The sequence below is a fragment of the Anastrepha ludens genome, chromosome 2 (assembly GCF_028408465.1).
Source record: "Anastrepha ludens isolate Willacy chromosome 2, idAnaLude1.1, whole genome shotgun sequence".
NCBI classification, from domain to species: Eukaryota; Metazoa; Arthropoda; class Insecta; order Diptera; family Tephritidae; genus Anastrepha; species Anastrepha ludens.
This window is the reverse complement of record NC_071498.1, coordinates 18,080,228-18,097,473: the sequence shown is the minus strand read 5'-3', so window position 1 is coordinate 18,097,473 and position 17,246 is coordinate 18,080,228. Positions and strand designations below refer to the sequence as shown.

The 17,246-nt window shown below is 38.9% G+C and overlaps 1 protein-coding gene across 1 annotated transcript in view; it reads left to right on the top strand.

Moving 5' to 3' along the window:
* LOC128854707 (uncharacterized) overlaps positions 1-17,246 on the top strand; it is a 95,193-nt gene that overhangs the window by 37,718 nt on the left and 40,229 nt on the right. The window contains exons 3-4 of the mRNA XM_054089416.1: positions 8,534-8,675; positions 14,463-14,573. Of these exons, the coding sequence (XP_053945391.1) occupies positions 8,534-8,675; positions 14,463-14,573 (253 nt within the window). The remainder of the gene's footprint in view (positions 1-8,533; positions 8,676-14,462; positions 14,574-17,246) is intronic.

The window sequence follows — 17,246 nt, the reverse complement described above, 5'->3', positions numbered from 1 at the left end:
ACCCAGACGTGGGTGAATAATATTGGTCCATTTAATGGACACCATTCTGACGCTTCTCGAACTAATGCAAGGTAGTTCCTTGGAGGGAGTCTCCAGAGAAGAGGAGGAGGGATTGTTTTAGTGCCTACACCATTCGGCGCAGTTGACGACGGTCGCTGTAAGTGCGAAGGCATTTTGACCCACCCACCTCACCCTCCAAAAAACAACTCACAGCTGCAACAGTAAAAATCGCCTCGTGAAATATAATAATTTAAAAAATATATATATTTTTTTGTTATATATTTATGTACCATTATTTTAGGGGAAACATTATTTGGAACTGTTTTATTTAGTGATAGTTTTGGTACCTTCACTGACTTATTTTCCCTCTCTCTATCTCTTTCGCTCTCTCTCTCGCTCTCTGCGTATGCACTAGTTTCTCAACAGTCACGTCCAATCCCAGAGCCGCAAGGATGAAAATCATTTTAAGAAACGTAAAGTTTGAGGAATTTGTAACACCATTCCGTTTTGAAATAAGTTTAGCATTGCCCTCCAACGTGTTTCATTCAATATCAGACTTGGAGCAATATAAAATCTATCAATTATCAAAAAAATTTGACTCAAAGCTACACCTGGATTTGGACTACCCTGTGCATATCTATACGCGCATATAAACGTGAGCTTCACACAGATATTCAGCTTGTGTGTAACCGTGGCATTACCAGAAATGTGAAAGCACTTTGCAACTTGTTCGTTCAGCAATATTCTTATGACAACTCTAAATCCCATCAAAAACGCTATGATTAGGTAGCTGTTTTATCTCTTTCGGTCTGCCAAGTGCGATTCGCTTAAATCTATGTAAGTGCCAAGACTTTTTGCTGTTCTCAATAGCGAAAAATAATTTTACAACAGTAAAATGCATTTCCAATAACTGCGTACGGCAGCAGCTTTAAAATATGCTCAGATATGTAAATATGTAAATGCTTGTAGTTGTGTAACATATATAAGTACGTAGGCATAAAGTCCTTCCATCTGCAGCAAAAGCACTGTCGCCTCATGTACGGAAAACAACCTCAAGCAGCAATTTTTTATGCATTTTTTAGTAGTTCGGACATGCATAATCCTAATTTGAAAAGTACCTACACGAGTGACAACACCAGAATTTACAACACCCGTTCCAACTTTCATCAGACAACACATCTGATACACAAAATACGCATAAATATTTTAGTAAAAATTTTTGACACAAGTAATATTGTAGTTTTGTTGTGGCATTTCTAGTGTGCCTTTTTGCATGTATGTAGGAGTACGAGGTGTGTATCGCGAATTTTGAATTTTCACAGGTCCTCATATCCCTCACAGCCATTTTGAATGTTCAGTTAATGGTTGACAGCTGCTTTGCTTGCACGTGTTTCGGGTCGAGTTCGATTTTTACCTATTCAAAAAGATGGAGCAAAGAACCTGCATCAAATTTTGTGTAAAAACGAATTTAAGTGCGCGGTTGCATTCCGAATGTTGACTCAGTGCAGTGTCATACGGAGAAGATACTTTGGACCAAAGCAACGTTCATCGGTGGTACAAAATGTTCTCTAAAGGCCCAGAAGATGGGAACGACGAAAAGCGTCCCGGACGCCCGAGCATTTCAACAATAGACGAAAAGATTGATAAAGTGTAGAAAATGGTATTGGCCAATCGTCGAATCACCGTTAGAGAAGTTGCTGAGGACTTAGACATATCGATTGGCTCGTGCCATTCGATTTTTTTCAATGATTTGGGCATGACACGGCTCGTCGCAAAATTCGTACCAAAACTGCTCAATTTCGACCAAAAGCAGCATCGCATGAACATTGCTAATGAGATGTTGGTATCTAAACTCTGTCCGCCTCGACCCAAATTTGCTTCAGAGGTTCATAACTGATGACGACTCGTGGGTGTATCTAAACCAAAGCTCAATCATTTCAATGGAAGCTGCCGCACGAACCAAGACCGAAAAAAAACGCGCCAAGTTCGGTCGAATATAAAAGTTTTGATTACCGTTTTCTTCGATTGCAGGGGCTTTGTGCATTTTGAGTTCTTGCCACAGGGTAAAACGGTCAATAAGGAATATTACCTGCAATCCGCCAGAAACGCATCGTTGCTTGTGTGTGACTTTTTGGCCAAAAACAACACACTAATGATGCCACAGCCACCGTATTCCCGTGATCTGGCCCCCTGTGACTTTTTCTTGTTCCCGAAACTGAAGAGACCCATGACAGGACGACGCTACGCTACGTTGACGAGATAAAGACGGCATCGAAGGAGGAGCTGAACAAGATAAAAAAAAAAGATTTTTTGAAGTACTTCACAGATTGGAAACAACGTTGGCAGAAGCGCATAATATCTCATGGGGATTACTTTGAAGGGGACAAAATAGATATTAATGAATAAATAAATAATTTTTGGAAATTCGCGATACTTTTTGAACCCATCTCGTATCTACGCCGAAATTTAGTGGCATGTTCTGGTACGTTTTCTAAAGGGTGGTTGAGTTTCAAGGGCCGGTGTAGATTTTGAATAAAGTACAATTTTTTTAAGAAATTATTGTCATTTTTCTTTATTATGATAATACTGGTACGGCTCAAACACGAGTGTAACAAAATATCGGCAAAATGGCTGTCGCGACTTCGACGGCACACCTCCATCCCATAGTCCAAATTTTTAATGACGCTGAGGCATAATTGAGGTTCTATGCCGTTAATATGCCGAAATATCTCATCCTTTAGCTCTTGAATTGTTGCTGGCTTATCGACGTACACCTTTTCTTTCAAATAACCCCAAAGAAAGAAGTCCAACGGTGTCGTTGACGTTTAGGTGTGGTTCACATTCAACATCGGCAATTGAAATTTAACCACCCTTTATTACATCTGTCGTTAGCAAAAATTGATGAATGCAAAAAAAAAACAAAGAAAAAAGAAACTCACGAAATGGAACATAAATGTGGATGAAAATTGACTTTGAATGTCCAAAAATATTTAATCGTAACAGGAATGCCTACTATGCAGTTACAAATAATATAAATATTAAAGCTAAATAAATATGGCAATTTAACTAACCATCAATAACGGTATATTTATTGCTAAGCAATTATCGTTGATAAACAGAAGCCGATGTATCATAGAAATATAATATTTACCTCGTTTGTATGTACGTACGTGTATATACATATGTATGTAAGTGAATAATCCACGGAGCAACTCACTAAGCAGCCCACGACTTCCGAACTGGTGGCCTTTCAATGAATTAAAGCTATGAGTGCGGAGTTCACAATATTTATTTTTTCTACATAAGGACCACTCTGCCATTCTGCAACCCCCTTTCTTGACAAATATAGCAATCTTTTTGAGTAAAAGAATAAATAAATTATTTAAGAATATTTTCGCATTTATACATAATTTGAACACTTCTACACCTTGCTGTAAATGCAGTCACTACCAAACCAGTTCAAAACGGCCAAATAGTACCGGTTCTCATTTAGAAGTTTGTCTCACTTTTACAGCGCTTTCCTGCGGCGCAATTACCTGGAAAACGATTAAAAGCTAACGGACGTCAACGAATATTTACTGTTGTGTCAATAATAGATACACGCGAAATTTGACAAATCAACTGAAATTTAACAAAACCACAAGCAAAACACAAACCTGTAAGCGCTGTAGTGTAAAATTGGTAAATGTTTCGTATTTGACATGAAAAATTGAGAAAAAAATTCAAATACACTTTTGGCGAGCTCAGGTGCATGTAAGTGCATAAACGTGCATGTGTGCAGTTGTACTGTAAATGGATGCATTGAATGGGAATGAAATTGACAGTACGAATTGTACCAATACTCGTGGCAATTGTGGCCTTAAACACCCTCTTCCCCTTAAACACTTACACAACCCGCTCACACACACGTATGTAGGTGTTTGCGGGTCATCCATCGTCAATGATCAATGCAATATAAAGAGATATTTTTTTTGCACATACACACACACAAATCGGTTGACGTTTTAAGGACAACGAAAACTCATAAATTCATTTTAGTGCGCACTGGTTGAATGACTGTCGCGTATGGTTGACTGATGAAGAACAATATTTAAATATTTGGCTCCAACTGGGCGTCGTGACGCATCTGTGAGGGCACAGCTTGAACTAAACATAAATAAAGTTATTTTAGCTTTGGAAGTTTTAGCGCTTCCACACACACATACGTGCATATACTTGTGCATACATATATAAGCTCTAACATAGATTCTGTTTTCGTTTATAAATACAAATAGAGAATATCAGATTTATACAGAGTTTCTCCGTCTCGATTAAAAAAAAAGAGATGGTATTACATCTCCACACCGCGCATCGAAGCGCAGATTTCATGATGGAATACACCCTGGAATGCACACTGGAATACACTACTTGTTGTTGTATAGTGGTTGAGTATTCCTGCTGAAATATTCGTAACAAGCGACTAGCGCCGTTTTATTACCACTATTCTCGTGTGATGACGTCTTGCTTTTATTCTTTTTAAGTCAGATCCATTTCGTGAGATTCAGATATAACAGCAAACTTTTTATCTCTATGTCTGAGATTTCATTAATTTGCTGTAAGAAGGGCTTGCCGAAAAAGCGAAGTCTTGCTCTAGCTAGACCTGGACATTCGCATAGGTAGTGGAAAATACTTTCTTTCACCCCTTCCGTTTCACAGTTTCTGCAGATGGGATTGAAAAGGAGGATACGTCTTGCTGCGTGATCCCCTACTTTCCAGTGACCTGTAAGGGTTGCAATTGTACGTGAAGTGTTTGGCCTAGCGCATCTTAACAGATAATTCATCCTTTGGATGTTGTACGACGGCCATGTTTTTCTTGTAGTGCTACACGTATTTATTTGCTTCCACCTTCTTTCGACTAAAGCATAGTAGTGCGAAGCAATGGATGTTTTTATTGTGTTAAAAGGAATAGCAACCGCCACCGCCTCTGTTATGTCTAATGCCGAACCTTTCCTTGCTAGCTCGTCTGCTTTCTCATTACCCTCTATATTCCTATGACCGAGAACCTGTATCAGAGTAATTTGACCAAGCAATTCTAGTTCCTTTCTGTACTGTAAAACTAACTTGGATGAAATGGAATTGGAATCTAAGGAAACAATAGCTGCTCGACTGTCTGAAAAGATAGCTACTCTTTTACCAATTTCTTTGTAGTATTTTAGTGATTTGCATGCTTCTCTGATTGCAAGTAGTTCTGCCTGGAACACGCTGGCATAGACAGGATGTTGAGCGGCTCCGAACAGAGGCCAGCGTAGTTCTCGCTGAAACACGTACCTGAAAGTCATTCTTGAAGTTAAGGTCGGGGACTATGTAGTCTGATTTGTTTTTGAGCAGCGCGGGTCCCTGTAGAAGGATCTTCCTGTGACCGTAAGATCTTGTTGCCCAGCGTCCTATGTCTCTGAGTCTCACCACACTGCAAGTAGTGAATGTTGTTTGTCTAAGGTTGCAAACACAGTGCACGCTGAGACAAAGACGAATATGAAGACGAAGCTGAAGACGAAAAACAGTGCAGAACAAATCGTATGAATTCGGTCGCTCGTACGCATAGTGCGCGCTGTGACGAAGATGAAGACGAAACGCAAGCAATCAGCTTCAAACGCTGCTGTACTGAATTTGAAGACGAATCGCTTGCTAGTTACCGTGGTTTTGGTTGTGCTTTGGCACGTTAATTAAGTTAAGACAGTCGATAAACAAGTAATTAAATAAGAAGTAATAATCAATAAAAGGCATATAACTAAATATATTTTAAATTATTTTTTACCTTAACGTCACAATTAGCCTTTCAGCACATATAATTGGCGTTTTATTAAAATTAGTCCAATTTTTAATAATAAGTGGCTCAATTTTAATTAGAATATAATCAAATGTGCTAATTGTCATTCTGGTATATTCCACAAATTTCTTTTCATCGTGGCGCAGCTCATCATACAAATGATGAAATTCACCAAATGCTTCTCTTCCCAAATTTATAGGGTGTACTTTTTTATTTACTTTTATACGTTTTAATTTAAAATATAAGCTTTGCTCAATCAGCAGGTCATCATCTGATGAGGAATCCATTGCGGCTAACATAACAAAAGCGCAACCAATTCGTCTTGCACTGTGCAACCTATTCGCTTACTCGCAACGCAAGCAATTTCTCTTCAGCTTCGTCTTCATCTTCGTCTTCGTCTCAGCGTGCACTATGTTTGCAGCCTAATGTTAATAGATGAGTTAGTACATTGAGCACTTCAGTAGGACTGGTGCTAAGCGCTCCTAGTTAAGATACACGCTGTTCTTTGTATCTTGTTCAACTTGGTTTGGTTGTATTTCTTTTCTATTGTGGGCCACCAGACTAGTGTCTATCCATATGTTAGTATTGGCCTTACAATGGTTGTGTATGATTAATTGGAAAGTTTCGGTTGCAGACCCCATTTTCTGCCCAAGTAGGATATTTATAGATTTACCAAAGAATCTGGAAAATTGTCACAGGACTAACTCTGTCCCTATTCTTTTCTATCTCTTTCTCTGATACTTCTCTCCTTTCTTACTTGACTATCTAACCTCTTTACAGAGTTCTAGATTCAATGGGCTTTTTAGCCTGAGTGTTTTAGGAGCCACCAAATTTCTTGGTGCTCCTTGGCTCGACCAATTCAAATTGCAATTTTCAAGTTGTATGAGCCTTATAAAAGTGGTCGCCCAAGGAAAACCTGGATTTATACAGTTAATTACGACGTCAAGATATTTGGACTGCAAAACTGGAGAATGTCTGCAAAGGATCGAGATTCTTGGTCGAAGTTATTGTATTATCAATTCAACCCGGACCGTCACACCACCAATGATGGTGATGTTGGTTCATACAGTATAAGCATCAGGAGTTAAAATTTAATTTTCAGTGCATGGCAGCTCACCTTGACATTTCCTAGCGAATCTTGAATGAGCATTCAAATCTGAAAGATTCGCTCTACTCACATTCAAACTCTTGTTTTTGGATATAAATTCCAATATCCTCTTGTGGTCACCGCTTGCTTGTCAGAAATGTTCACAACTCAGGTTGAATTTAGAAAATAGTTTAATGTAAAAACGTATAGGCCACCACATACAGCCACCCTCAACGTGGTCCTCCGATCAAATAAATTTCCTGCCACATGCATTTCCAGTTTTACTCTTAATGCATTTCGCTTACACGTATGAATTCCGTTGAGCGTTCGACTTTCATCATCTGAATTCTATAAAATATTACATAAATAACCAAAAAACAATTTGCGGTCAGTGTCACCGAAAGTCATAAACAATCCTATACAAAAAACTCACAACAATAAAAAATGTAATAGGACTATGAATAAGTTCGTGCGGTTTTTTTTTCGAAATTTGAAACTTTATTGACGTAAAATGGTTACAAATTTAATATTCAAAATATTGTCCATCGCTTACTACTACTTTTTCCCATCTTTCTGGCAATTCACGGATTCCCTTTGTGAAAAATTCGGTCGGTTTTGCCGCAATCCACGAATCGATCCATTTTTTGTCTTGTGCAACATGTGGCCGAGCATTGTCATGTTGCAAAATAACTTTGTCGTGTCTATCGGCGTATTGCGGCCGTTTTTCTCGCAGTGCTCGGCTCAAACGCATCAATTGTCGTCGGTAGACATCCCCCGTAATCGTTTCATTCGGTTTCAGTAGCTCATAATACACAACACCCAGCTGGTCCCACCAGATACACAGCATAACCTTCAGGCCATGAATATTCTGCGCCGACGTCGATGTTGAAGCATGGCCAGGGTATCCATACGTTGCCCGACGTTTTGGATTGTCGTAATGGACCCACTTTTCATCGCCAGTCACAATTCGATGCAAAAAACCCTTTCTTTTGTGCCGTTGAAGCAGTTGTTCGCATGCCATAAAACGGCGTTCAACGTCTCTTGGCTTCAATTCATACGGCACCCAATGGCCTACCTTTCGGATCATTCCCATGGCTTTTAAACGTTTGGAAATGGTTGATTGATCAACTCCCAAAGTTTTTGCAACCTCTTCTTGCGTTTGAGCCGGATCTTGATCGAGCAATTCCTCCAATTCGGTATCCATGAACTTTGGCGGCGCACCCTCGCGTTCTTCGTCTTCCAAGCCAAAATCACCACTTTTAAAGCGTGCAAACCACTTCTGGCACGTTCGCTCAGATAGAGCATGCTCACCATAAACTTCCACCAAGATACGATGACTTTCGGCTGCTTTTTTCTTCATATTAAAATAATGAAGAAGAATTCCCCGCAAAAACACATTATTTGGCACGAAATTCGACATTTTCAAGTGTGGTAAAAATATTGTTGTTTACGCTTCAAATAAAAAACTTATACTGACGTTTGTGCCTTACGACAGTAGCTCTCCAATGAATGTTTGGAAATGTGGATCGATGGAATAATAATCAAGTTACGCCATCTGTTGTAAAACCGCACGAACTTATTCATAGTCCTATTAGTTGACAAGCCTTTAACGTTTATTTTTACCCCCTTTTTTATTGCAGAACTATGAAGGCCACAACGCGAATTTGCTCGATTGTCGTACTGATCTGCGCTGCGCGACTCGTCTGCACCGCACAACAACGGTACAACAACAATGATGCTGTCGGCTACCCACTCGACTATGCGGACACAAAGTTAATACAGGTAAATAGCAAAAAAAAAGATGTTCAGTGCAAATATACTTCATACAGTATGTTTCAAAAGTACGCATACATATTTTTCTATTATATTAAAAAAAAAAAGTTATTTTTGCCCATTTTTTAGTTAGAATAAGTTTCACATTGACTAACATACAAGCTTTTTGTATGAAGTAGCTTCCCTCATAGTTGATCGGTGAATTGATTTCTAGCCATATTCCATTGGTTTTGTTGCCAAAAATGTAAAGACTTCACAATGTTTCGTCCTCTTGAACACATAAACTCGTACCTTCCTCGACAAACTAACTGTATCTATGTGCCACATATACGCTCATATGAGGAGCTTGTACTTGCACGAGGAGCTGTTAACTTTCTGCCGCACTAAAAATGTACAATTTTGTACTTGGCAGTTGCTTACAAATTTATACCACATGCGCATGTGTGTGTGTGTGTGCGAAAATACTTTTGAAGGCGTGTGGCAGTTTGCTGAGATTGTCAATGATGTGTCTGTCCACAAATAATATTCCTGCTTTAGTGCAGGCGTACGCACGAGTGTTCGAAATTAGCAACAAAACCAGACTGGAATTTTACTGCAAACTTTACAAATATTTCCTTCTGGTGCCTGCATTATGTAGTATTAGTTTAAAGCTCATACATGGCTTATAGTGCGTGCTGACACCAGCGTATCTACGCACACGCACACATACACAATACACATATGTATTTGTGTAAGAAACCACCTAAATTAACGAACTTGTGCCCATCAAGCATTCAATGGAAAATTGGATTAAAGGATTGCTAATTTTGATGAGTGCGCCTACCCTACCGCTCCACGCTTCATATAAAAAGTTAACCTTTTAAGCAAAAGGCGTCCTTGCAGGATCATTCTACTTAGGACTATTTTGTACAAAATTTTAAAGTTTGTGGAAGAAGTGAGACGTCGCAGAAGAAAGACTATATCAAAAAAAAGTTGGTGAATTTTTCCTGAATTTTTTCTTGACAAATTTAAAGAGTTTCCGCACAATTGGAAATAAATATTTGTTAACGGCTTAGGTCAACGTTCGGCTAATATTTTATTCTTTTTGATTTCATTTTTATAGTCTATAAAAACAAGAGCGAAGCAAAGTTAATACATCAGCATCAAACGTTAAGAATTCTTTGCACACAAATGTTGCTCGTGCGTGTGTATGTATGTGTATGGTGCACATGTAGTTGCATATATTGCACATTCTCGCTTATATACTTATAAATGTGTCAAAATATACATCGCATATGGTTACAAAAACATTACAATAGATATTCACAGCCACTTTAGTGCGTATCTAAAAATTCTTCAGTGGTACTCTGTGCTGCTCTACAGCTGTAGTCAAAATAATAGTAACATGCAAGAGGGAAAACAAAAACAGGAAATATTTGTATGTAATATCAATCAGTGGCAAAACAACCTCGAGTCGCATGGGCTAAAAAGACAGGGGTTATGCGCTGCAAGTTTTCCACCAACTTGACAAGCTTAACACTAATTTTGTTGGAGGACTGCAGTCCACTAAATTAAATCCTTTTTTTTTTGTTCGGGACAGACTAGCAAGTACAGCACTCAGACACAATTATGTCCATTGTACGCACTCAGATTCCCTTTTTAATTTTCTTTAAATCTACTCGACCTCCGAAGAAATCTGAGTAGATCTTATGGTGACAAGGAGCCAAGGTGGTTGCTTCTATCCACGGATCAAACCATTTTTTGATGGCTTCATAAGAATGGAACTGCTGGTCAGCTAGTCCATGTGCCATCGATCGGAACAGGTGATAATCGGACGGCGCAATATCTGGAGAATATGGCGGGTGGGGTAGGATTCCCCATTTCAGTGTTTCCATGTAGGTTTTAACGGGTTTGGAAACGTGAGGCCGAGCGTTGACGAGCTGCAGAATCACTTTTTCATGCCTCTCCACTTATTGCGACCGCTTCTCGAGCAGTGCTCGGCTCAATCGCATCAATTGAAGTCGATACCGCTCCCCAGTGATGGGTTCGTTTAATTTTAACAGTTCATAATAAATAACACCAACTTGGTCCCACCAAATACGAGTATATAGCATAACCTTCCCAGTGTGAATATTCGGCCGAGGCGACGACGTAGAAGCATGACCGGTCCAGCACGATCAGTCCACATGATTTTCTTTTCTTTGTATTGCTGTAATGAATCCATTTTTCATCACACGTCACGATGCGATAAAGAAAACCCTTCCTTTTTTACCGCTGGAGCAGTTGTTCACAGGCGAAGAAACGACGTTCAACACCACTTGGTTTTAACTCATAAGCTACCCAAGCCCCATGTTTCTGAATCATTCCCAAAGCATGCAATTGTTGGGAAATGGATTGGCGGGTAACTCCTAATACTGAAGCAAGCCCTTCTTGCGTTTGACACGGATCCTCATTGAGCAATGCCTCCAGCCTCCAATTCAGCGTCTTCGAAGATTTTTGACCTGCCTTCACGCGGACGATCGTCAACATTAAAATCGCCGTCTTTGAAGCGACGGAACCAATCACGGCACGTTGTTTCACTTAAAGCAACATCTCCATAAACTTTTTGTAGCTTTCGATACGCTTCAGCCGCCGTTTTTTCCGAATGAAATAATCAGACATTTTCACAAAACCAAAAGTATTGATACCAAAACAAAATCACTAATGTGTCGAAGCAGTTTGTTTACCATATGTCTAAGCTTGGTTTATGACGTTTAGGTTATGTTAAAATCGACTAGCACACACTGCTGGCGGCATCTATTGACAAACAGCAGGAACTTAGTTGTGCATCTATGTAATAACATCAGGCAAATGACCACCACGACTACGCTTACAGGGCAATATCCTTTTCATGAAATTTTCCATAACCGAAATGGCTGCCCTGTGTCCTCGATAGCCTCACGAATTCCATCCACGAATTGGCGTAGACCTTCTCTTTCACGTGGCCCCAACGAAAAAAGTCACAAGCTGTTAAATCACAAGATCTCGGTGGCCAATTGTGATCACCTCTTCGAGAGATAACACGGTTCGGAAACTTGTCCCGTAAAAGATCAATGGTTTCGTTACTTGTGTGGCACGTATCCGCCGTCTTATTGAAAATAAACGTTGTCAAGATCAATACCTTCCAATTTCGGCCATAAAAAATCGTTAATCATCTTTCGATAGCGATAGATAACACCTGTTATTGGAAAACCCTTTATTATAAAAGACTAAAAAGTCTTAAAAATTGAGTCATATTTTAATAAATAAAATAGTGTCCTTAAAGCCATACCAGTACCACAAAAAATTTCAAAATTCTTGGAACTATGCAGACCATTTCAATACCTTAATGCTTTTGGGGTCCCGGTGGTCTTGAGCTCGAAAATTTAGTGTATTTTCAATAATTTTTTTTACAATAAAAAAATGTAAAACGATATTTAAATTTTTTTGGTTTTTTATTTAACTTATTGTAAGATCATATACTATAATATGTTAAGAGCGACCCTAATGTATATGTAAGATTATATACTATGTTAAGTACAACCCTAATTCTCCACTAGGTTTTTTCCGTTATCACTTTCCAATATGATACTGTAACCTTATATTACATTTTAATAAATCTTGAACCGCCTAACGCTAAACAACGTGCTTAATAGCTAACAGGGTTATGGGCCCAGAGTGTGTCGCTAAAAATATTTGTGGAATCAAAAAAGAAAAGAAATACGTTCTGTGTGAACAATAAGTTCTGTGTGAACAAAAACATTTGGTGAACAATAAATTTTTGAGTGAACAAATAAATTCTGTGTGAATAAAAAATGAACGGTATAAACATCGAAAAGTTAGACGGTGAAAATTATTCCGTTTGGTGCGTCCAAATGAAAAGTCTGCTAATTACGCTAGACTGCTGGTATCCGGTTGAGACTATCTGCGTAGAAAGTTGGACGGCACTCGATAAGGCCAATTTCAGTAAATCCGATAAAAAGGCGTTAGCCTTAATAACGTTAAATGTGAAAAGTTCAGAGCTCATCTATATTAAGGACTGTGAAAATTCGAAGACGGCTTGGGATAGGCTCGATGAAATTTACAACGCACGTGGACCAGCAAGGAAGGTGTCATTATTTAAAAATCTGGTTCGTTTCCAAATTCGACGTTGTGAAAAGTTAAGCCCACAAATCAACAATTTTTGTTCAATCGCTGAAAGCCTACGTGAGCTTCAAATATCGATTCCAGACGACCTCTTGTCTATTTTGTTGCTGTGTGCGCTACCTGAGGAGATGGAAAATTTTGTTGTTGCGATCGAGGCGAGGGACGAACTTCCAACATTGGTACAGTTAAAATCTAAGCTGCTGGAAGAAGAGCATCGTCGTGCATCAAACGGTGTAGCTGAAACAACATCAACCTAGAAGCAGAGCGCGTGTTGTCCGTTAATTCAGCGAAGCAGAAGTCACATAGAGGTCAAGAGAGGCGTCGGTGTTACATATGCGGTATGCAAGGTCACATAAGCACTCAATGCAAAAACAAAAGCAAAAGGAAAGACAATTCAGGTAATGCAGTATTGGGGATAGGCAGTGCGAAAAGTGACAAAAGAGATAAATTCATACTCGATAGCGGTGCATCCAGTCACATGTGTTGTGAGAAACATGTTTTCTTCAAATTAAGAGAATGCAGTGATGAAGTTATGCTGGCGACTGGTGAGAAAGTAAGAGTTGAAGCTATTGGTAATGTAAAATTAAAATCAGAGTTCTCTGACATTACTTTAATAGACGTGTTTTATGTTCCACAATTACATTCAAATTTTTTGTCTGTGGCAAAAATTATTCAGAGAGGTCATAAAGTATTATTTATGAATGGCTGTTGTTAAAAATAAGTATAATGAAATATTGTTTAATGTGCCATTGAAAAGCAATATATATGAAGCTAAATTATACAAGCCTAAAGAGAATTCAGCCATGCAAATAGGTGGAATATTAAATGATAAATTAAGAATCTGGCATCAGAGATTTGGTCACATTAACTGTTGCGATTTGCTTAAGCTCTTTAATGAGAATATGACTAAAGATAAAGAGAAGCTAATTAAATCAGAGTTTTTCAATTGTGAGATTTGCGCTACTTGTAAAATAAAGAAAACAAGTTTTTTGAGTTATAAAAGGGTTTTGTCAAAGCAACCATTAGAAATTATCCACTCAGATTTATGCGGCCCGATGAGAGTTAAGTCGTAATGTTGAGAATCAAACCGGGAAGAAGATAAAAGTTTTGAGAACTGATAACGGCCGGGAATTCGTAAATGAAGGCATGTTGAAATATTTAAACTTTAAAGGTATAATTCACCAAAAAACGATTCCGTACACACCGCAGCAGAACGGCATAGCAGAGCGTTACAATAGAACCGTTGTTGAAATGGCACGGTGCATGCTAGAGCAATCTAAGTTATCACACAGTTTATGGTCAGAAGCAGTCAACACGGCTACTTACGTTAGAAATCGTTCTCCAACGAAAGTTTTGAAAAATACCACTCCGTTTGAACGTTGGACAGGTCGAAAGCCTTACGTTGGTTACATGAAGGTGTTCGGTTGCGATGCGGTCGCATTAAATAAGAAACTTGGCAAATCGAAATTTGAACGAAAAGGTGATATTGTTAAATTCGTAGGGTATGCACGAGACTGTAAGGCATACAGACTTTATGATGTTCGTACGAAATCTATTATCGTGGCGAGAGACGTTATATTTTTTGAGCAGACGTTTACTACTGTTAAAAATGACGAATTATCGTACAATGATACATTACTATTGTTTAATCAGCAAGACAAAGATAATATAAGTGAGGTTCCTACCTTTAGTGGTCATGATAAGGAAGATGAGGTTGTACCATCTGAACAAAATGAAGATGGTGATTCTGATCCAGAACAAATTGTGAATCCTCAAGGGCGTATCAAAAGAGGAAGGCCGAAGATTTTAAGAAATGGTACTGTTGGAAGACCACGTAAAGTATTTGCAATTGATCCATGTGTGAATGTTTTAAATTCAGTTTCTTGCGTAAAGAATGATCCGATTACCACAAAACAAGCTTTAAGCTGTGAAAATGCATTGCATTGGAAAAATGCTATGGAATCGGAAATGTCAACTTTAATGAAAAATAATACATGGGATTTAGTAGACCTACCAGAAAATAAAAATGTTATAGGTTGCAAATGGGTTTTCGCAACAAAGAGAAAGACTGATGGGAGTGTTGAGAAGTATAAAGCCCGTCTTGTTGCTCAAGGTTGTTCTCAGCGAGAAAATATAGATTATTTTGAAACGTACTCACCTGTTGTGAGACATGCTACTATTCGATTAATATTAGCTCTCTCAGCTTTTGGTTCACCACTTTGATAATAGGACTATGAATAAGTTCGTGCGGTTTTACAACAGATGGCGTAACTTGATTATTATTCCATCGATCCACATTTCCAAACATTCATTGGAGAGCTACTGTCGTAAGGCACAAACGTCAGTATAAGTTTTTTATTTGAAGCGTAAACAACAATATTTTTACCACACTTGAAAATGTCGAATTTCGTGCCAAATAATGTGTTTTTGCGGGGAATTCTTCTTCATTATTTTAATATGAAGAAAAAAGCAGCCGAAAGTCATCGTATCTTGGTGGAAGTTTATGGTGAGCATGCTCTATCTGAGCGAACGTGCCAGAAGTGGTTTGCACGCTTTAAAAGTGGTGATTTTGGCTTGGAAGACGAAGAACGCGAGGGTGCGCCGCCAAAGTTCATGGATACCGAATTGGAGGAATTGCTCGATCAAGATCCGGCTCAAACGCAAGAAGAGGTTGCAAAAACTTTGGGAGTTGATCAATCAACCATTTCCAAACGTTTAAAAGCCATGGGAATGATCCGAAAGGTAGGCCATTGGGTGCCGTATGAATTGAAGCCAAGAGACGTTGAACGCCGTTTTATGGCATGCGAACAACTGCTTCAACGGCACAAAAGAAAGGTTTTTTTGCATCGAATTGTGACTGGCGATGAAAAGTGGGTCCATTACGACAATCCAAAACGTCGGGCAACGTATGGATACCCTGGCCATGCTTCAACATCGACGTCGGCGCAGAATATTCATGGCCTGAAGGTTATGCTGTGTATCTGGTGGGACCAGCTGGGTGTTGTGTATTATGAGCTACTGAAACCGAATGAAACGATTACGGGGGATGTCTACCGACGACAATTGATGCGTTTGAGCCGAGCACTGCGAGAAAAACGGCCGCAATACGCCGATAGACGCGACAAAGTTATTTTGCAACATGACAATGCTCGGCCACATGTTGCACAAGTGGTCAAAACATACTTAGAAACGCTCAAATGGGATGTCCTACCCCACCCGCCGTATAGTCCAGACCTTGCGCCATCCGATTACTATCTCTTCCGATCGATGCAACATGGCCTGGCTGACCAGCACTTTCGTAATTACGATGAAGTCAAAAAATGGATCGATTCGTGGATTGCGGCAAAACCGACCGAATTTTTCACAAAGGGAATCCGTGAATTGCCAGAAAGATGGGAAAAAGTAGTAGTAAGCGATGGACAATATTTTGAATATTAAATTTGTAACCATTTTACGTCAACAAAGTTTCAAATTTCGGAAAAAAACCGCACGAACTTATTCATAGTCCTATTATAACTGCAGCCTATTTGAATGGTGAGCTGAAAGAAGAAGTATATATGCGCCAACCGATAATGTTTGAAGACCAAGAAAAACCGCAAAGCGTTTGTCGTTTGAAAAAGTCGATTTATGGCTTAAAGCAGGCCGGCAGAGATTGGTCAGAAAAAATAAATGATATATTAATGAAAATGGGATTTAATCGGTCGAAGTCAGACTGCTGCGTTTTTTATAAAATAAGTCTAAAAGATATCAATATAATAGGCGTCTACGTCGATGATTTAATAGTTGCAAGTAGTTCGAGAGAATCAATTGAGAATATTCTAAATAAATTGAATGAAATCGTACAAGCTGTAGATAGAGGTCCAATACAGCACTACCTTGGAATGCAAATCGAAAGAGATGGAAGTCGGGGGGAAATTAAAATTCATCAAAAAATGTACATCGAAAAATTGCTCGATGAATGGGGTATGTCAGATTGTAAATCTGCAGTTACACCGATTCCTAGTGGGTGTGTATTACAGAAATGCCCGAATCTTAACTGTGTCGTAGACTATACTAAAAAGTTTCAGTCATTAATGGGTGCCTTAACTTATTTGTCAATTATTTCAAGGCCTGATATTTTGTTTGCTGTTTCGAAGCTGTCGCAATTTTGCAGCCATGCTCACCACGAACACTTTCTTGTGGCGAAGCATATTTTACGTTATTTAAAACACACTGTTAACATGAGTTTGCGATATTCTAATTCTGATGAGTTTGTATGTTACTCAGATTCCGATTGGGCATCTGATGCTTCAGATAGAAAGTCATGCAGTGGTTTTGTGTTTATGTTTGGAAATGGGCCGATACAATGGGAATCTAAGAAGCAAAATGTAATAGCCTTAAGCTCAACTGAAGCTGAATACATTTCTATGTGTCACGCGGCGAAAGAAGTTATGTTTC